General features: G+C 38.7%; 1 protein-coding gene and 1 non-coding gene across 4 annotated transcripts in view; both read left to right on the plus strand.

Annotated features, from left to right (window-relative positions):
* The window catches only part of itpr3 (inositol 1,4,5-trisphosphate receptor, type 3), a 92,108-nt gene that overhangs the window by 53,341 nt on the left and 17,329 nt on the right, over positions 1–21,438 (plus strand). For all 3 annotated transcript variants that reach the window (XM_085392577.1, XM_085392575.1, XM_085392576.1), the window contains exons 12-33: positions 720–819; positions 1,266–1,426; positions 1,512–1,653; positions 1,839–2,003; positions 2,273–2,445; positions 2,804–2,923; positions 3,204–3,285; positions 4,167–4,282; positions 4,411–4,662; positions 7,036–7,180; positions 7,272–7,416; positions 8,285–8,499; positions 8,756–8,876; positions 11,461–11,515; positions 11,602–11,767; positions 12,217–12,384; positions 14,548–14,622; positions 16,881–17,000; positions 17,412–17,534; positions 19,882–20,082; positions 20,177–20,292; positions 21,236–21,371. In XM_085392577.1, coding sequence (XP_085248703.1) covers positions 720–819; positions 1,266–1,426; positions 1,512–1,653; positions 1,839–2,003; positions 2,273–2,445; positions 2,804–2,923; positions 3,204–3,285; positions 4,167–4,282; positions 4,411–4,662; positions 7,036–7,180; positions 7,272–7,416; positions 8,285–8,499; positions 8,756–8,876; positions 11,461–11,515; positions 11,602–11,767; positions 12,217–12,384; positions 14,548–14,622; positions 16,881–17,000; positions 17,412–17,534; positions 19,882–20,082; positions 20,177–20,292; positions 21,236–21,371 — 3,097 coding nt within the window. The remainder of the gene's footprint in view (positions 1–719; positions 820–1,265; positions 1,427–1,511; positions 1,654–1,838; positions 2,004–2,272; positions 2,446–2,803; positions 2,924–3,203; positions 3,286–4,166; positions 4,283–4,410; positions 4,663–7,035; positions 7,181–7,271; positions 7,417–8,284; positions 8,500–8,755; positions 8,877–11,460; positions 11,516–11,601; positions 11,768–12,216; positions 12,385–14,547; positions 14,623–16,880; positions 17,001–17,411; positions 17,535–19,881; positions 20,083–20,176; positions 20,293–21,235; positions 21,372–21,438) is intronic.
* On the plus strand, positions 6,185–6,257 carry trnak-uuu (transfer RNA lysine (anticodon UUU)). The gene has a single exon. It is a non-coding gene; the product is annotated as a tRNA-Lys (tRNA).

Raw genomic sequence — 21,438 nt, forward strand, 5'->3', positions numbered from 1 at the left:
ACACGAGTCCTTTAACTTCCTGCAGATGTTTCACAGTAAAAGACTTTAGAGGACAGGGACATTATGGGAGCGAGGTCCACTTTTCCTTCAGATGGTAAGAAATTGAAGAGTGTACTGGTTGTGTGTCTGGCTTTGGGAAACCATTTTAATTATGTAGGTCATAACATTTTGAAATAGTTTGAAATCGTAATTGACTGAATGTCATTTTAATGAATCTGTTTTGCACTTCAACTAAATACACAATGACTGTTTGTCTGAAAAAGAGAATGATTTCACTGTACCTCACAGAAAAAAGGGAAAATTAAAAACAAGATTTAAGATTTATGTCCTCGTCTTTTCAACGTTTAAAAAACAAAACAAATCTTTTAAATCATCTGATAAAGTGTTTTTGTCGTTATATTGCTGTTATATGCTGCTGTTTCTTTATATCTTATTGTGTTCTCATTAACTTTTCCCTAAAAATATCCAATAACTGTTATATTTTTATGGGGAACTCTCATTTCAGATTATTTGTTTTTACAGGGAAACTATTAAAAATGAATTTTAAAAACATTTGTGAAACTGACCTACATATATTGAATAAATAATATATAAGACAATAGTTGACAATGATTCTTAAGCTGCATTTGTATGACAGACATTAGTTTTCTTTAACGAGGAGCCCACAGACTTCAGAACGAAGTTGAAGGGATTAAAACCGAGGGCTGTGTATGTTTTAGAAACTCATACGTGCGCCTGAGGCATCTTTGCACGAACACCTGGATCCAGAGCACCAACGTCCCCATCGATATCGATGAGGAGCGCCCTATCAGGCTCATGGTGAGGTCTTAGTTTTGATCAGGTTTCCTGCTAAAAGGTGCTTAGCTGATTTAGTCTTCCATTTAATTTAATTTAAGGAACTACAATTACAAAAACATTTGTATGATGTAGTAACTCCAAATACTTGATTGTTTGGTGTTCTCAAATCTGACAAAGGAATATTTGGGACTTTTAAGATGGTGGCCAAACAAAACAAAAGAAGTTTGTTCAACCAGTTGGAACAGACATTTTCTCTTGTTTCCTGGTTAATAGTCTACATGATCAATTATTTTTAATCATTATTAAGCTAATAGCCATTGCCTCAAAACCAACAGTCAAGAATAATTAACCATTCATCCAAACCACCAATTTAAAAAATGCACAAAAACATGATTTTTTTTTACCAGAAATAAGATGAAGTTACTCTTTGAAGTGTCTGTTTAATATTAATTTAAGTTCTTTTGCAGTTGGGGACATGTCCCACAAAAGAGGACAAAGAAGCGTTCGCTATTGTTTCCGTTCCTGTGATGGAAATCAGAGATCTGGACTTTGCCAATGATGCCAGCGCCATGCTGAGCACTGTGGTGGACCAGTTCAGCCAGGGCTTCATCAGTCAGAACGACCGCAAGTAATGAGCCACGTTGAAAAGAAAGTTTACTTTCTTTGTTGGCACTCAGGAGGAGTTAATGCTTTCTGGTGTTTCTGTTGGTCAGGTATGCCATCAAGCTGCTGGAAGATGTGGTTTTCTTTGTGGCTGATGTCATTAACAGCGGGCAGCCTGTCCTGGATGTAGTGATGACCAAACCTAACCGAGAGAGACAAAAGCTCATGAGAGAACAGAACATCCTCAAACAGGTCTGATCCTAAAAATACTCACACACCTTTTCCAGTAAAATAGTACAAGGGCTGGTTTGGAACCTGTGCCAACTCTTGAACCAGTGTCCTCTGACTCCTTCTGAGTGCAACATCAGATAATACAAACACCATGTCCTAAAGGACTTCCAGCTGTCTGAAAGTGTGTGCTTGTGTGTTTTGATCAGATCTTCGGCATCCTGAAGGCCCCCTTTAAGGACCGGCCAGGAGGGGAAGGTCCTCTGCTGTGCCTGGAGGAGCTGGCCGACCAGAAGAATGCTCCCTACCAGTACATGCTCAGACTCAGCTACAGAGTCCTCCGGCACTCTCAGGATGACTACCGCAAGAACCAGGTGAGGGGACGATGACATTCATACTAGTTTTTATTGTTTCAAATCTTTATAAGCTTTATAAAGTTGAGACTTTTACGAGTTTGGAGCTGTCCCGGTGTTTTCTTTGTTAAGCCAAAAGCTCTTATTTTCAATCATTTTGTGAAAGCAGAATGACAAACCAGCTACTAAATGCTAAAAATGACACAACTTTGATGCCTGATAAAGCTCTTAATGGTAGAACAGCTGAAGATAACAGTGATCACAGAGACTCAAAATTCACCCCTCTCCAGGAGTATATAGCGAAGCAGTTCGGTGTGATGCAGAGTCAGATTGGGTACGACATCCTGGCTGAGGACACCATCACTGCCCTGCTGCACAATAACCGCAAACTGCTGGAGAAACACATCACCAAGACCGAGGTGGAGACTTTTGTCAGTCTGGTCCGCAAGAACCGAGAACCCAGGTACGCACGGAGACAGTAACAAGTACATGCCAAGTGCAGATTAGACTCCAGGATTTTGAATCTTCAATCCAAAGACACAAGCTGCGTGAAGCGATTAAAATTGCTAACACCAAGGCAGCAGTGGTTTCTGACTTTCTAATAAGGACGGTGGCAAAATTTTCTATTGCTTATCTCCTGCAGAAGTCAAAATCCTCAAATTCCTGCAGTCTGCCTTTGATAAGGATGTTTGCATTTTTTGGGCAAATCCAAGCAGTGATATAGTCCAAAGTTATAGCTTTTACTTTTGAAAGTGGTAATAAAGTGCTATTCTGTTATATTCTGTTTTACTACTTGACTTGGTGTTTCCTGGACTTTGCAGGTTTTTGGACTACCTGTCAGACCTGTGTGTGTCCAACAACGTGGCCATCCCCGTCACACAGGAGCTCATCTGTAAATGTGTCCTGGACCCCAAAAACCAGGACATCCTCATTAAGACAGAGTGAGGCGGGAGGGAATAAAGATCGCTTTACCCATCTCACTTTACCTTACCCTGTGGGCACTGCAGTAAAACTTAGTTTACTTTGGGAGAATGAGCTTTTTCAGTTTGCTCCCCACCAACAAACAAAGAGTAAAATTAAAGAGTGTGTGTAATTGGTCTTTACATATCTGTCTATCTACATGTCTATATATACACACATATATCTATATCTAGAGAGAGAGAGAGAACTATAACTTTTAGTCTAATTGTTTACCGTGATCTACTTTACTACGTGTTCCAGGCGTCGTGTTCCAAAGGAGGCGCCCTCTGGTGGTGTTCAAGGAGACTACATGGCAATGGATGACTTTGGAGATGAGGATGAGGTATGTTTGTCTGTATATTTGTAAATCGTTACCATAGATATAAAAGACGGATGTAGTCTTGTTTGCGCCACCCATTTGTTAGTGAAGTCACAAGCTGAGTGTTTTCACTGCAACCATTTTGGTGTTTATATAGGACACACTCATTATGTGGTAAAGCTGCTTTATCATCCTTTATTAAATTAAAGGGGACCATCATTTTCAAAGTCAATTTCATTTAGTAATTCAGTAAGAGCAGAAACTAGTGACAAATATAAAATCCAAAAGAAGAGAATAACACTAATTACTAAGGTCGTAGACCAAGTGAACATTTTTTCTTTAGACTTATGTATAGTGGGACGTGTTTTTGCAACTAGAACCATAGTCACTGCCTACTGGTTATGAGAAATAATGCAGGGCACTTCTGGAATGGCTTTATGTATCAGAAATGGAAACTTTGTCCATCTTTTGTGGTCATTACCACAATACATTGAACCAATTCAAAATCCTGTTTCCCAAGACACAGAAAACTTTGATTTTCAAAACTTCAGTAGGCTGTTGTGTATATCTAGAATACTGATTGGTTAAAAAAGTCCACACCAAAAGTTACAACAATTACAAAATTTATTTATTTTTTCCACATTGTGGACTGAATACAATATACTTACTGTCTGATAGCAAAACCACATGTGACTAGGTAGTAGTATTTCTAGAAAATAGTGTAATGGGCAAACATCTCATATCTAAACAAATCACTCACTTTCATGTCTCGGTGAAAGGTTCATTACATTTGAAGAAGACTAAACAATTAATGATGACCAAATTATTTTGGTCTTTGCTGCAGTCATGTTCTTACTTTTTAGATGGATGGTATTACGAAAATGTCTGTTCTACTCTTCCTGCAGGTGTGGCTGATGTGGACAGACAAAGCTAATGAGAAACAGGAGAAAAGCATCAGACAGCTGGCTCAGGAGGCAAGACAAGGAAATGCTCATGATGAGAACGTCCTCACTTACTATAGGTACAGCCAAACAAAAACAGCAATTCACTTCAAATCTCATAAAAATCCAACAGACTTTTGTAAAGTGATCCAAGAATACGATAAAAAGAAGCAAAGCTGATAGAGCCTGCCTCTGTGGACTTCCTTAGGTATCAGCTGAAGCTGTTTGCCCGTATGTGTTTGGACCGTCAGTATCTTGCAATAGATGAGATCTCCAAACAGCTGGATGTGGAGCTGATCTTCCTGTGCATGATGGATGAGACTCTTCCCTTTGACCTCCGGGCATCCTTCTGCCGCCTCATGCTCCATGCTCACGTAGACCGAGACCCTCAGGAACTGGTGACTCCTGTCAAATTCGCCCGGCTCTGGACTGAGATTCCAACCTCCATCACCATCAAAGAGTAAGACGATTTTAGTAAAGCAGTAATATGTTTCTGGAGAAGTTGTGATAGGGCTGTCTTGTGGCAGCTTTGTGCTTTGATTCACTCTGACTCAAAAAGAGGAAGGGAACAAAAATACAAAATGCTGTTAAGGAAATTATAGTTTTTATAACATGCGGTTTAAACATAAAGCAGCACCCCCCCACCCCCACCCGCACAAACATGTCCTCCAACCACACACACCCATATTTTGTTTTCAAACTCCATTGCGGTTTATTCACACCTCAAACAATTAAACGAATAAAAGTGAACTGCAACAAATTACTGGTAAATTACTAAAATAAACTACTAACTCTTTTACGCTACGTCCACACCTACACAGGTATTTTTAAAAACACAGCTGTTTCTATGCATTTGGGGCTTTTGTTCACACGTAAACGGCGTTTCGAATCACCGAAAACAGAGATTTTTTAAAACTCAGTTTTTGCGTTTACGTGTGGACGAGGAATACAGAGTTCGTCACGCAACGTCAAAGGTATGTGCCTTTTTTCACGTCACGCTGTGGCCACGTTATTGTTTACATGAGATGAATTTTTACAATGACAAAATACTGTTAATCTTACTATCCTCAGTTTTTACACTTACGCTTGCATACACACACGTAGTTACTGTCTCTCCATTTGGAAAGGCAGAGGCGTCAAGATGTACTTATTTTATGTGCAGTTAGAATTGAATAGAATTAGAATAGAATTCAACTTTATTGTCATTGCACATGCACAGGTACAGGGCAACGCAATGCAGTTTGCATCCATCCAGAAGTGCTTTAGTGATATAGATATATTACAATATATATTAGCAATAATATAGATATGTGAGTATATTACAGAAATGGGTCTATTATGTTATAATGTACACGGTATGAGGTATGTTGTTGTTTTTCCTGTTTAATAATATTCAACATTGCTATTACATTTTTCAAAAATGCCTCTCTATGCAAAATGGGTTTAAAAGCATTAACAACTGTGGCATACTGTTTGTCTGTGAATTGAACCAGGGGAACAAGTTACGTAGGGTCAGCCTGATACTATTTGTATTCCGCTGTAACTTTACTGTATGAATAGCTAACATCTCCAAAATGTCAGGAGTAGTTAGTTATTACAAGAAGTGTTTTAAAAATTAAAAATGTGGGATACTGTTTCTCCGTGATTTGGAGAGCCCAGAGCGTACTCCCTGCATAAGGAAAACTGATTCTATTGCAGAGACCTACCTTGGCACTTGTTCAGGTGAAGCCAAAGGAAACATACGTTTCACCATATTTTCTAGTCTTTGGCTTGGAAGGAGGTTTGTTTGGATACGTATTTGGCGATGCTTCATCTCCTACTTTGAAACCTTTGTGACCCTTTGTTTTCAGAAAGGTTGATAATGATTATGCTACTTCACTTTTGAAAGGTGTTGAGTAGAGTAGTTGTCACGCCATTTGAAACGGACCTTTTTGAAGCCCTTGTGCTCAGGCTTTAGCGTCACCGTTGAGGAAACTGGCAGAGCCTGGATAGCTCAGTCGGTAGAGCATCAGACTTTTAGTCTGAGGGTCCAGGGTTCAAGTCCCTGTTCAAGCGTTGTGTCTGTTTGCACCCCAAGGTAAGCACACTTCTTAACATTTGGTGGAGACTTTGTGTAAACCATGGTCTTGGTCATCAGTTCCAGAGTTCCTACCTGACAAACTGTAGTGTATCCAAAAGCCAGCTTTCATTCCATTGCTGAGGTGACACACCACACAAGAGTAGGCTCCTTCACATTGCAGCGTATTGACATGCTAATGTCACAAATTCCTTGCTTTCAGAAAAGGTGAAAACGATCCTCTTATTTGTTATCTGAAGAAACAAGTCAGTCTTTACCACCAATTCAATGAAATACACCTAGGAGCGGACACTCTTTATAAGCGTCTTCTAAATGGTCTAGTGGGTTCATTGAACAACTCCAAAAGTCTTGACAGTCATCTTTATCCCAGTACAGGTAATGTGTCCAGTAGTAATAGCTGGTTTACTACGTGGCACAAATTGTCAAAAAGATTGTGGAACGTCCTGACAGTAAGTGAGAGGGAATCCGCAGGTGCAACACAAAGAGGGATACCACATATGTGCCTCTTTCTTGGCTACACATATTTTAGACAGGATCATGAACCACTTATTTAAAGTTGAGTATTGTCATAAAGACTTTCCTGACACTTTTCCAACACTGTCATGAGATTGAATCTGCATAGGTCCTTCAATTCAATGTAATACTTTTCATCTTACGTTCCGGTAAGTATTCTTGGGCCTTGCTTTTTTCACAACAGATCTTTTTCCTCAAAACATTATTACAAAGATTGTGGTGTTTCTCTTTTTTCATCATTAGTTATGACTCTAACATGGACGACAGCAGGGACAACAAGAAGAACCGGTTTTCCAGTACTATGGCCTTCATGGAAGAGTATCTTAACAACGTCCTTAATGATGACATGCCATTCCATGACGAGGAGAAAAACAAGCTCACATATGAGGTCTGGTTCTACTCCCTAGTCTTACAACTTCACTAAAAAGTTCTACTACTACTGTCTGTTATTACTTCTTCCATTTCCCTTCTTCCTTCAGGTGGTGAGTTTGGCCAGACATTTGATCTACTTTGGCTTCTACAGTTTTTTTGAGTTGCTCAGACTCACAAGGACCCTGCTGGGCATCATTGACTGCAGACTCAATCCAGGACACGCTGGTCTCGTATTCAATGATGATGCATCAGGTGACTTAAAATACCATAACAAGCTAAGACATTCAATTGTTTAACAACAACTTGTTTAACAACATCAGGTTTCCTGCCAAGTTTAACTTTAGTTTTTATCTTCAATTACTTACTTATTTTTATTAGTTCTATTTAAAAGAACTAGGAGAATGTAATGGGCCCTGTTTCTTTGTATGCCTGTTTGAGCAGTTTAGATTCCACAATTTTAAGATATCATCTTCAGATTTTGTGTGATAGTAGATACTAACAAGAGCCCAAACTCTAATTGTTGTGAAAATCAGTTCAAGGTCAAGTTCGCACCGATCTCTGAATGCGCTTGTTCTATTTAGTCCAATGAAAGTCCATTAAAAGTCAAATGGAACAAACAAAAACAAACATTTATCTTTGATACCTTGATAACTTATTCATCTATTATAATGTTAAAGCTCGCTAAAGCTCAATTGTTCCTTCCCTTATGAAGAAAATGTCTTTTCTTTTTATTTATGAATTTATGGGAATTGCAGTAAATCTTTTTTGCTCTCTCTCTCTCTCTCATCTGCATTTGTATATTCTGGTCATTTGATCTGTATTTCCAGTTTTTTTTAACCAAACATGGCTGATTTGTTTATCAAGTTCAGCTCATTCTCTGTTTCAAGCATTTTTTCATTTGTCTTTATTGTTTATTGATTCTTTTCAGTTATTTTCACCTTTCATTTTGTGCTGTTTTCTACTTGTTTATGTCTGGTTATATTGCTGGACCGTCCAGCAACAACATTCTTGGACTCGTTCCAAGAGGTCTTTTTGTGCCCATGTATAACTGTTATTGACTTTATTTCGAATATTGTCGGGTTAATTACACTGACATGCTTTTTTTCTTCTCTCTGTTAAGGCAAGAACGTGAAGCGCTCTATACACGGGATGGGTCAGATGATGTCGACCATGGTCCTCAACAGGAAACAGTCCATATTCGGAGGTGCAGTTTCCAGAGGGGCAGGAATGGGGCCAGCGCTTGTGCTTGAAGGACAAAGAGCCAGTAAAGATAGTCTCGACAACATGGACCTGACAGTGATGGATACTAAGCTGAAGATACTGGAGATATTACAGGTAATATACAATAATTTTAACACATTTTACACTCAGTGGCCACTTTTTTGTTTTTAGGTACAGCCATCCAATGCGGTACAATATTTAAAAGGAAATTTATTAGATATCGATTAGACAACATTGCCCAACCATTGTTTAGCAAAAGGGCCTGCTCACAAAATGCCTTTAGTTTGTAAGAAAAGTTATAAGAATGACATTCAAACCCTATATGTAAAATTATGTTATTGTAATTGAATTCCACTTTTCTTTTCATCAGTTCATCCTGAATGTCCGTCTGGACTATCGCCTCTCCTTCCTCCTGTCTGTATTTAAGAAGGAGTTTGTGGACGTTTATCCCATGGCTGACGCTGACGCTACCACTAATATGGAGCATGCAGGTAGAAACACAGCTGGTGGAAATAAACTCATTCAATTCATTTTAACTCTAACATACATAAACTATATATAAAAAGTTGTCTTCTGCTTCTATATGCATGCATGTGCATACATGTGGGAAAAGACAAGAAAGGGGGTAAAGTGCACAGTTCTGCAGCACTATATACATTTGAACAGTATTAAAAAATATACAATGTACAAATATGCAAGTCAGGAATACAAATAGTGAAATATATTTACAGTGTAGTTTATTGCACGTAAATTAGGTATTGCACAGTGATGATGTGTGTTCTGTTTATGGAGGGAAGTGCTTGGATTGGTGGGTGGACCTGTGTTTTCAGTGCATGTGTGAGTTCAGCGTGGTTATGGTTTTTGGGAATAAATTATTCTTGAGTTTGTCAGTCTTTGTGCTGATGGACCTGTAGCACTTCCCTGAGGGAAGAATTAGTTTCCAATATATATCTAAATACCTAAAAACACAATTCAAATAATCTGGGACCTGTTATGCTTTTCCTTATTTTCTGAAATCCATATACTGTTATAATGGTGGATTTTTTCATGGACAACTCTTCAAGTAATGAGGTCATTACTTGCACTACTGTTCACTGTGAGTCATAAGCTGCAGTTTTTCCTTTTTTCCTACCTCAAAATATTTGTTTGCTTAATAGTAGTACAGCCAGGGCTGCACCAAGGCCAACTATAAGATAAATATAGATTTTTATTAGTTTTAAACTGTCATGAACTGTGTGTGGCAGGCAGGATTGGACCCAGACGCAGACTCTTAGACAGGACTTTAACACAAAATCCAGCTTTTTTGCTGAAACAAGTCAATAGAGAAAACTAAATTAGGATCAGAACACACAGCTTGGTACGAGGGAGACGCTGATATACACAGAAAGATAACGAGGAAAGTGAGAACACTCAGGGAACGCAGCTGACACAAATTAACATGACGCCACAGGGGAAGCAAAACAGGACACACCGAACATGGAAACACGAGACCTTCACAGTAAAACAGTAAATGGAGAAACACAAGACTGAGACGTGTTTGACAGAGGAGTCAAGGAAAGGCAGACGAGCGGGGGGACAGAGAGGAGACACGAGGGGCTGGAGAAACACAGAGTGGAACACAAGGAAGGAAACAAGACGCGAGGGCTCACAACATATATACACACAGACGCACCGCGAGAGACACAGAGGGCAAAGACACAAGAGGGAATCTAATAATCGAGAATCTAAACACGGAATAAAAGAAACTCACAACTAAGACTATAAATGAACCTGAACATAAAACATAATCCAAAATATTACTAGAACACAAGAAACTCAAAATGCTGGGTCCAGGTAATGACATAAACTGTGAGGTTGTTCTGCTAGGATCCAGAAATAAAAATGTGTATATGAAAGAGGTATGACAGGTCCCATTAAAATATGATAAATCTAATAATTGAATATTTAACAAAACTTTAATGAGATGGGATAAATTTACACGGATTTTAGAAAAACTTTTGCGTGTTGTCTACCTGAATATCCACCCTGCAGTTTTTCTTAAGGTGCTTGTGTTACTTGTCTCCCTATGCCTCAGATGTGCCGGTTAACATGGACATGACAGGTAGTGCATAGATAAGCTCATATTAGAGGCAAAGAAGAACCTACAGAGAGCACATGCCACATTTCTTCACCAGTTGACATGTCATTTTATTATTATAACACAAATTACTGCGCAAAAGTCTTTAACCCTATTTCTTAATAGTTGGTGCACGACTTAGATTGGAATGTCTTGATGCATGCTCATCCAGGTAAGTAAATCCCAAAAGGTTTGTGTTCATCTGGACGTAGCGTTTTCAGTGGGTGAAACGTTTCGTTACTCATCCAGGTGATTTCCTTTAGTCTCAGCTGACTGCAGGTTTCCAACCTTATAAACAGTACATTTGCACATGACTGAAACTAGCACCACTGAAAGGACACTTTTCACGTAAATGGGAAAGCATCTCTGAATCGAGGAGGGGACTAAAGGGGACATCTTTCACCATCTTACAATGCTGTGATTGCAGCCATTCCCCAACTCTCTGGTACTCATGACCATCAATCAGTGGTCTTTGATCAATGGTCAAGACAATTTGCATATTAATGACTCACAGCCCATTGTTCATTCAGCGTCCAGATAAACAGAACTTAGATTGAAAGATTTCCACATTGTGAAGCAGTGTGGGATCATGAAAGAGAACAGAACAAGCTAACCAATCCAAAGAGGAGGTTTGGACTGTTCAAGAAAACTGGAAATTATTGCTAAAGAATAATTAAAGGAATTTGTGAGTTCAGGTTGTGTTGAAGAATAAATCTAGTCATATTAAATATTGACTTTCAAGCTTATTAGAATGATCCATACTGTTTGTATTTCTATCTATGCTTGCACATGTTGTCCATCTTCCTAGCAGAGCATCAAGAAATGAGGGTTGGCTCAAGACTTTTGCACAGTAATGGGTAACATTTAGAGTGAACCGTATGAGCAACTTGGTGTGAAACCATGAATAATTAATTTCAGTTCTGTTGTTTATTAACATCTGCCTTTTTGTCCCTACTCAGCCACCATCAACCTGCAGTTCATTGGAGAGCAGGCAGAGGCCATGTTTGGAGTTGGGTATGTATCGCTGGACATGCATTCATGCACAGGTTTTATTAATACAACATACACACATCTTAAGTACTTTGTGTGTTTGTGCGCAGAAAAGGGAACAGTATCCTGGAGGTGGACGATGAAGGTGGTCGCATGTTCCTGCGGGTGTTGATCCACCTCACAATGCATGACTACGCTCCTCTGGTGTCTGCAGCCCTGCAGCTGCTTTTCAGACACTTCAGCCAGCGACAGGAAATGTTACATACTTTTAAACAGGTGCACACAGACATGCAAAATCTACATAAATAAGCACACAACAAATCCAGTATCTCTTAAACAAAATGCTGACCCCTTAAAATGCTTTACTGTCATTCAGAAGGGAATGTAATAAAAAGCAGAAGTACAGTCATGAGAATCAGTGTACACAACACTAGATAAGACCAGCAATTCTTCATTAAACTCCTCATAATTACCTTCAAATGGTCTATTTTTTTGTATTCACTGAATTTTTCAAATCTTCCTGGAGATCTGTGGCCCTGAGGGGTGTAGTGCAAAGTAAGTTCAGTATATCCAGGCTTTCTTTGCGTTAGCTAGTTTAATAAAACCTCAAACATAACGGTGCTTTCTTTGCTAACCCAGGCTTTCTGCTACAGTCCTCTGTGGGAACTCAGAACATGAAAAATATTGCAGAATATTCATGTTAATCCTCCAAGTTGTGACTGCAGGTCCAGTTGCTGATCTCCGCTCAGGATGTGGAGAACTACAAGCTGATTAAGGCAGATCTGGATCGCCTCAGGACATTGGTGGAGAAATCTGAACTGTGGGTGGAGAAGAAAAGCTCGGGAGGAGGAGACGGGAAGAAGGACAAGAAAGACAAGAAGGAAAAAACAGAGGTAAGGACTAATGAGATAAGAATAAGATAAGGGCATCCTTGCAAAAGAGATTTTCTAATCTCTGTGGATTTTTCCCCCTGTTTAAATAAAACATTTTTAAATTGTATTGTGATACTACTGAGTGTGTGAAAGCTAAAGCTTTGAGAATGCAGGAGCCCACGATGAGAAATTATGAAGAAACTTTTCAAATCAAAGGTTTTAAATGTACGTAAGTTAGGTCTTATACAGACGTGTAATACAAAGCCTGCAGAGCTCAGCTGGTGAGAGTATTAGTCTTTGATTGTAGTATGCTGTGGACACAAACACAGACAGCTGCAGACTTGATGACCAAGCAGTCATTCATTGTTAACCAGCATCCTCAAGAGCAAAGCGACGTAGGACTTTCAAACTGAAAAATCTCAGATGAGTTCGAACATCAGGGTCAGAGGTCAAGTCTTCTGAAAATCTTGTGAATGTGATAAGCTGAGAACAAGGTGATGTAGGATAGTGCTGCCAGTATTTTTTAATTCAGTGGTCATAATTTTTAATTGACTATATGACCAATAAACCAATTATAATCAAATTCATGAAATAAGAAATTATGAGGTTTTATTTTAACAGAGTTAGTTTTAAAATACCAAGAGGTCGGTTTTTGTCTAAGTATTCATGCCGAGGAGCTAAGGCCATTTTTCTTCATAAATATTATCTCGTTATTGTGTCTTTGTCTTTAAAGTCTATAATACTGGCTCAAACCTTCCCATATCTAAATAATAACAGTACATATGTACTGAGCTGGCTGAGAGGGGAATCCCAGAGTAAGTCTGGGTTTAGAGGCTGTTTTAAAGGGGTTTTAAAGGCTAGCTGAAGTCAGTGTTACTTTGTTTTGTATGTTCTCGAAACTGCTTTTAAGATTTCAATTTTTTTCAGAACCAACAGGATCTTTGTGTCTAGGTGGCTGATTGACATCATAAGCTTTTGTCAATATAACAACTAACCAATTTATTAACCACTGACTAACTAACCAACTACCCCATTCAGTCACTATTTAATACAACACATTAACAACATGTTATTAAAAATCTAAATACTACTAATAAAACTAAAGTACTAAACAAAAACAAATAAAAATATCTTTTGAACTTTTGCATCTTGGTTTTTAAACTCACTTCCTGTTGGTGTTGGGCTTCCTGGTGTATCATGTGGATATAAGGTAGTGGGTTTATATGTGGCATGGCACTTTCACTGCATGGCATCTCTCCTTATTCTTTCTTTCTTGTTGTTTATACTTTGAAATGCAGAAACATTATTTCTCAAATGTTTTTCTAGAACTAGTTTCTTGTTGTCATACATCTTATACACCCACACTGCATGTTTAAAAAAAACCCAACCAGCTAGTCGTGCTTTGTTAAAATGTTAGCTTGATAATGAAAACAACCAATCGCATTAACATGAGAAGTTGTTTTTGTAATAAAAAATTTAATGTAAAGAAAGAGCTTCATCCAGCGAGGGAACTTCTAAACCTGCCAATTTGGGTGCTGTTCAAAAGTTCTAGGAGTTTAAAAATAGTTTAAAAACCAGTAACCTTACAGAAGAGATGGCAACGTTTTAAGAAATATTGGAATAAACAATAACCAGTTTGCAGTATGCAAACTGTTTGTTTTTGGCATCCGATACTGGTGCAAGCCTCCAGTACGCTACTTCCTAGAGAAACTAGATGTGCTGGTGTGTTTGCAGACATTACATCCGCCCACACACTTATTCTACCCTGCTACCCATGTCTGTTTAGTGATATATTTGCTCCTTAACCTCTGGTAACCCATCTAGGATTAGGATTAGGATTGGGGTTAGGTTAACATCCACGCCTTTCTTTTAATGCGATTTGTGGCTATTTGGAGCACCCAAATCAAAACGATTATAAGGGAAACGGCTGCAATATGAGACTTTATTTGGAATATAATATCTTCTAGTTTCTTGAAGTTTGCCTTTTTAGCATGTGGCTAAAACAAAACCTAACACTAACCAAGCTGGTTTGCTAGTGAGCTGGTAAATGTTGAGGTTAACAAGTGAATCTGAATATTGACTAGGATCAGAAATGTAGTGTAAAGTCCTCAGCGAGGACACAATGAGTGTGGTGCCATACTCGGAGAGAACTGCATATGCTGTCTGACCCTCTGCATCCTGCAGGGGGCATCACAAGAGGCAACACCCAAGAAGGAGAAAGTGAAGGAGGGTAACGAGAACTACCAGAAAGTCAAAGAGGTGAGAGCGCCCGGTCGATAATGTTTCTTCAACACGTGATCAGTTTTTCTTTTTGATTTGTCTCTGTCTGTTGGGTTTTCTGGAACGTTCTTCCAAAAAATCATCTATTAACTAATCAACAAGGGCACAGCTGTGATGTATCTCTGTTGAAAACGTCCTGCACGTGGTGATCTTATCTCTTATCTCTCCAGCAATGGTGGTTTTTCTCTGCTCAGGATAATTCCATCATTATTCTCTCCTACTAGTTTCTCTGGTGAACAACACCTGCAGAATGTCACAAATGGAAACGAAGATGAAAATTAAAGGATAGATTTAAGTCCTTATTTGGTATAAAATTATATTCCAAATTCAACCAATCAAAACCTTCCTTCTGCTCTGGTAAATTTTAGCTTCCAAATGTTCGGTTGTTGCCACTATGACTTCAAATTATCTTGTATTTCTTCAGTGTTTTGAAAGAAATTAGGTTTGGTACAATTTCTTATCACGACCTTTATCAATGAATCACACTCTTTCCACATTGGAACGTCATTAATAATCAATATTTATGTGATTCATTATTTGTTTTATGTCTACAAAATCACAAAATGCTAATCTGATGATTCACTTAATATTTTATTAATTAAATGAACTAAAGTAAACTGAAATAACATCAGTTGGCTTTTTTGTGAGTAAGACTCATTTGTAGATGTGCTTAGTTTCTACAAGTCAAAGTTTTTAAAAATTCACAAGGTTATAGATTTTAATATAGCTTAAACATGATCTACGCACCTGCGCCACCTGAAAGTAAAACACACACATTTTTGAAAACACAGTATATTTAAAGAAATAGTAATGGGCCCATAATTGAGTCTTGGGGAAAACTGGCAGTATTATCCAAGTATGTCTTTAAATTAAACGCTCGGGAAACAATGAATGAATAAACATGCGTTTTATTCACAGATAAGATTCATTTTAGCATTTTCAGAAATGAAAAAATGTCTTATCACTTAGAATATGTGTGAAAAAGCCCTGAGCCCAGCACGGCACCTACTCTAGTTGTTCTAAAGATAATTCTACAGACATTGTTTAAAAGTAATGAATGTGTTACATTGTGTGTGTTACGTAATGTATTTTATGTTAACATTTTTAGTGTGTAAAGAAATATTTTTTTCCTAAATGTGGAATGGCTTTATGAAAGACTTTTTTACACAGTGCATACTTTCTTTGGGGGGAAAACTTTAATTGCTAAAAATGCAAATTAAACTCATTTCTTAGCATATACAGCCCATCAGAGATACTATCGTTAATTAAAACTAAGCTAAAATACACAGTGGGATACTTAGAGCTTAGAAAAAATGTACAAAAATATAATTGCAGGCTCTACAGTACCGTGCAACAGTCTTCAGCCAAACCTCATTATATTTTATTTTCATGGAGCCAGACTTGGAATTTTTTCAGTGCTTATTGTTTCAAAGGAGCTTGCAAAGAAAAGCGTCTGGACTTCTTTAAGTTGCTTGAAGACGTTTCACCTCTCATCCGAGAAGCTTCTTCAGTTCTAAGGTCAAATGGTGGAGAGTCCCAGATATAAACCCAGTGCTTATTGTTTAAGCTCAATGCTAACCTAAGAATCATTCAAGGATAAAAAGACACCTAACTCAAGAGATAAACCTGTGTTGTGTCTCCACATAGCAGACAGCTTAGCAAAGAATCAATTGTAAAGTATAAACACAGTGCCAGTGCAGTAAAAGCATACCTGGATAGAAAAACACAATGGATTGACACCCCCACCCCCCTGGAGCCTGGACCTCAACATTATTGAAGCCGTGTGGGACGAAGAACGGAACAAAAAAAGCAGCCAACATCCGAAGAAGAGCTTCAGATGTCCTTCCAACAAGCCTAAGAATTATTCCTGAAGACTACTTTGTTGTTGTTGAAATGTTGAGAAGAATATTCAGGCTGTGTTGAAGAATGAAGGTGGTGATACCAAATACTGACTTTCAAGCTTGTTGTATACTGTATTTTCACATATATTTGCACATATTTCAATAAAACAGTGCACCTATTTCCCCTTTTACTAACAAAATATAAAAAATGAAGGGTGTCCTTGCACTCTGATATCTGTTTCACCCATGAAAATAACACTCATAAAAACAAACTGACATTGACACTAGAAAACTAAAATGAAATGAAGTATTTTAACCAATCAAAGTTAAACTGACCATCATCTGTCTAACTGCACATGACTTCACTGTTTGCCATCTTGCTCCTCCCCCCTGCAGATCCTGGAGAGGTTGAATAAGATGTGCAGCAGCGGAGTTTGGAAGAAGCAGCAGAGGCTGCTAAAAAACATGGGTGCTCATAAAGTGATGCTGGACCTGCTGCAGGTCTCCTACGACAAGGTAAGACAGGACACCCCAAATTAAAAGCACCTTGGCAGGCTTAATTAAGCAGGTCAATTCAAATAGTGCTGCACTTGAAGCCATGCAGCCTTATTTTAAATGACATTGAAATCTCACAGTGGAGTTTTTCATCAATAACTTATTACAGATGTTCTTTCTTTTTCCAGTCTTCTTTTCATTTTGAACTGTGGAGTAGTTATAATAATGTAATACTTATCAAACAGGCTGAGATTTGTTATTTAGCAGCCATTCATATTTATTGTAGTTAACTTTTGCCCCTGGTGTTCGTGGATTTCTTTCGTTCGATTAAAATATATGTATATATTCAAATAGTCTGGCTGTAGCCAGATTTGAGAGGAGAGTTCAGCTCAACCAAGACTAACCATCGTGTTTGTCTCTGTGTGTGTGCAGAATGATGTGAAGATGCAGGAGATCATCAAGTATACTCACCTGTTCCTGCAGAAGTTCTGTATGGGGAACCAAGAGAATCAGGCTCTGTTGCACAAAAACCTAAACTTGTTTCTCAACCCGGGGGTAAGCTGCTTTACAAATGTGCAAAAGTTATACAAAATGCTTATTTAGTTCATAAATCTGAGTGGACGTTCAGTACGCTTTAAGGGTGGTTTTTTTATGTGTGGTTACATGTTCAGACATCTTTGTGAGGACAGAAATTGTCATGCTACTACACCTGTGGGGACCAAGAGTCACTTATGGGGACAAAATGCCCGTCGCCAACGAGTTTGGAGGCATGTTTGAGACTCAAAATGTGGTTTTAGTGTGAGGGTTACAGCTAGGTTATGGTTAGGCTTAGGGTATCCGTTAGGCATTATGTCAATGACATGTCCTCACTAAGATATGAAAACGAGTGTGTGTGTGTGTTTCTTTTTCTTTAGGAATATGTCAAGTGAGAAAACAGTCTTACAGTTTTTTCTGATTGCTTAAGCACATTTTTTGTAACTATTGGCTAATTTTGCAAAACTCTTCACACAAATAAGAAAACCTGTCACCCAATAATCAAAACATTGTAGTTCTCTTGCAAAAGCAAACACAGCTAGATTAACTCTTCACACCTTCGTAAAAATGGTGTTTCCGTATCAAACAGTACACACAAGCCATCATCTCCTAAGCACACAATGCGCCAACTGCACACTGATGGTATGAATACAAAACACATCTGGCTTTTGCTTTCTCTGTGCACAAGGTAGGCTATGTCAGTTTGAGCTCATACTGCTGTCATAGATCCATAAGCATAGAGGGATCCAAACTTCAAGTACTGCTGTTTATTCAAACACATCAAAACAAACACAAGTGTTTATTTCCAAGTATAGGATTATTTGCAATCGCCATAATGACTATATGGGTTACTTGGTCTGCAGTGAACATGCTTCCTCTGCCCCCTCCTCGTCTTCCTCTTGCTCCTCCTTGTCCTTGTCGTCCTCTTCATCCTACTTCTTCACCTCCACGTCCTCTTCCTCGGCCTCCTCTACTTCTCACTCTTTCTGCTCCCTCCATTGTACTCCGCACACACAGCTTACCTGTATTATAGTGCTTAGGCTGATTGCAAAGTGAACGAATTATCTAAGAAAGTTTTGACATGTGAAAGTGTGCCAGACAGTTGGCAAATTAGTGTTAATGATAGCCATACATGTGTATACTTTTGCTAGGAGTGTGTTGGAAATTTGGTAATTGAGTGTTGTGCAGTGAATTGTGCCTACAGTCTTGCAAAGTGTGTGTTACAAAATTGCAAACTGAGTGCAAAGCAGTTTTTGTGCTTTTAGTTTTGCACACTCAGTGAGTGGTTTTGCTATAAGTCTGAATAGTTTTAGAAATTGTGCTACAGGAATCACAGTTAGGGTTTAAGCATTCAGAAAAAACTGTAATATCTTATCTCCTGTCCCACACTCATAAGTTGAAATTTCTGACACTCGAGTCCAATTAGCCAATTACTTCCCTGTTTATATACCCAGCCTACATTTAGAGACACTCGTTGCCAGATTCTCTTTAAATGCAGTGTAGTCAAACCTTTCAGTTTTAGTTTTCTATCACTTTTAATTATCTTTACCTTTAATTTCTGTCAGCTCTGTGAAGCTAAATAAGCCAAAATCAGAACTCTTTTGTATAGTTGGATTTTCTTCTACATAAAACACCTGATCAAGTTACTTCTGTTTAAACGGCTTTCATTTATTTTACTTTAGCTAATCAACTTTTACTCGTTTAAAGAAAATGTCGGTTGTCTCTGGGTTTTTTAAAGTGATTTGAGTGGCTGGTAGAGAGAAACCTCTCTGACAACTCTAATGCTCGGTGTACTGAAGAGGACTTGAATGAAAATTAATCAGCTAGAGAAAGAATATCAGCCTCTTCCACGTCATGCATTTTTAATGTCGCTTTGCTATTTGGGCTGACTGGGACCTGATGAATGTAAAAACAAAGAATTACCAGATTTTGTTTTTTTTACCTGATTTTTGTTTCTCAGAAAAATGAGAGCCACATACGAGGACACTCGTTTTAAATTTTGATAGTACAGTGGCAGTATGATGTCCTCATAAGTGGATATCAGGCCCTTGTAGAGCAAAATTTTATATTTTGGTCTAAATAACCCAAAATGTGATGTCCACATATGTGACGCCAGGTCCCAGGAGGTTTGTGATTAGAAACCATATTATAAACTATAAGCTGTTTTGTGGTTGGATGATGTCACAGGGACATAGTGACATAGTGAAAACAAATTCCCAACATTTTCCAACATTCAGGAGGCAGTTGGGGGGTTTTGTAATGAAAAAAAAAGTCAAAACTATTCTTATCTAAATAAATATCAGTGTTGATGTGACTGACCTGAAGTGAAACCTTTTTGATTTCCAAACTTTTCCTTGTTCATGTCCAGCTCCTGGAGGCGGAGACAGTGCAGCACATCTTCAGTAATAACTACCAACTGTGCAGCGAGATCTCTGAGAGCGTGCTGCATCACTTCATCCACTGCCTGGCAACGCACGGCCGCCATGTCCAGTACCTCAACTTCCTCCACACCATCATCAAGGCCGAGGGCAAGTACGTCAAGAAGTGTCAGGACATGATCATGACCGAGGTGAGGATGAGACGCACCGCTTCGCTTCTACTAAAACATCCACCCGTGTTTTCATGCTGATGTATTCAACTTTTCCTTTCATCTCTTCTTGTAGTTAACAAACGCCGGTGAGGACGTGGTCGTCTTTTACAACGACAAGAACTCGTTTAAAGTCATGCTGGAGCTGATGGCAGAGAGCAGGGAGGGCGTCAGTGAGACCAGCCCACTCAGGTAACCAAGGCAGCGATGATGATGATGATGATGTTGAAATAATGAAAAAAAGCAGTTTTATTAATCCATCCATCGTCGTAAAACCTGATACTAACCATAACGCGGTCATTTAAAAAATGACAGGATTGTATTTTATTTGTTAAATGACTGAAAGCTTCGAGCTGGAGACAATAACAGGATAAAATGATCCTATAACAGGATATAAAAGGATCCAAACAGCATGTCGCTCTGCATGTTTAAGATTTTTTATGTCCTTCCTGATTCAATCAAAAAGGAATTTGTGTCTCCTCTGATCTTGAACCAGCTACTCAACATTGTATTAAATTTCTAAACATGTTTTCTTGAGAAGTTCTTGCAGTGATTGTGAACTTATAGTTATACAATTGTTCTAATGCACTATCTGACGTGATGGTGGCAGTGCTGTGTCACTGTTCTAATACCAAAACCCAGACACAATGATGCAGTGTGTCAGTATCGCTCTGGACGCGTGGCTGTATATTAAGCTACAGATGACGTCGAGGAGTTCATTTGTTTCATCAGTCAAATCGTTTAAAAGAAGAAGCAGAGCAGAAGTTTGTACCACCTTAACTCTGCTGCTATAAACACACAAGTCGTGGCTCTTCTGATGAGCCTTCAGCTGATGTGGCCACAGCTGCAAAACAGGAGACACGAGTCATGACTTGTTAAAATGGACTGAATGTTTATCAATCTTTAGTTTTTCCAGAATTGACAGATTTGGTTCTGGCAGATTTTGCCCTATAAGAAGTCACATCTGTTTTCAAGTATATATACGTGTGGGTGCATATATATTTTACTTGAGTCTAAATACTGTGTGGACAACAAAGTTTTTCAAGTTACCATCAGGTGCTTTTATTTCCCATCCCAAACATGCTGTCGTGTTTCCGTCTGAGACCTGAATGTGAAATAATTTCCCCCCCTGCAGGTATCACATCTCTCTGGTGGAGCTTCTGGCTGCTTGTGCAGAGGGGAAGAACGTGTACACGGAGATTAAATGCACCTCCCTGCTGCCCCTGGAGGATGTGGTCAGGGTGGTGACCCATGAGGACTGCATTACTGAGGTTCTCACCGCGTTTGTGTGGTTTAAGGTTTTTAAACGGCTTTGATTAAACCAGAAAGCTAACTCGA

Source organism: Rhamphochromis longiceps, linkage group LG20 (genome assembly GCF_057381845.1).
Source record: "Rhamphochromis longiceps isolate RC_006_pf linkage group LG20, R_longiceps_female_GT1.1, whole genome shotgun sequence".
NCBI lineage: Eukaryota > Metazoa > Chordata > Actinopteri > Cichliformes > Cichlidae > Rhamphochromis > Rhamphochromis longiceps.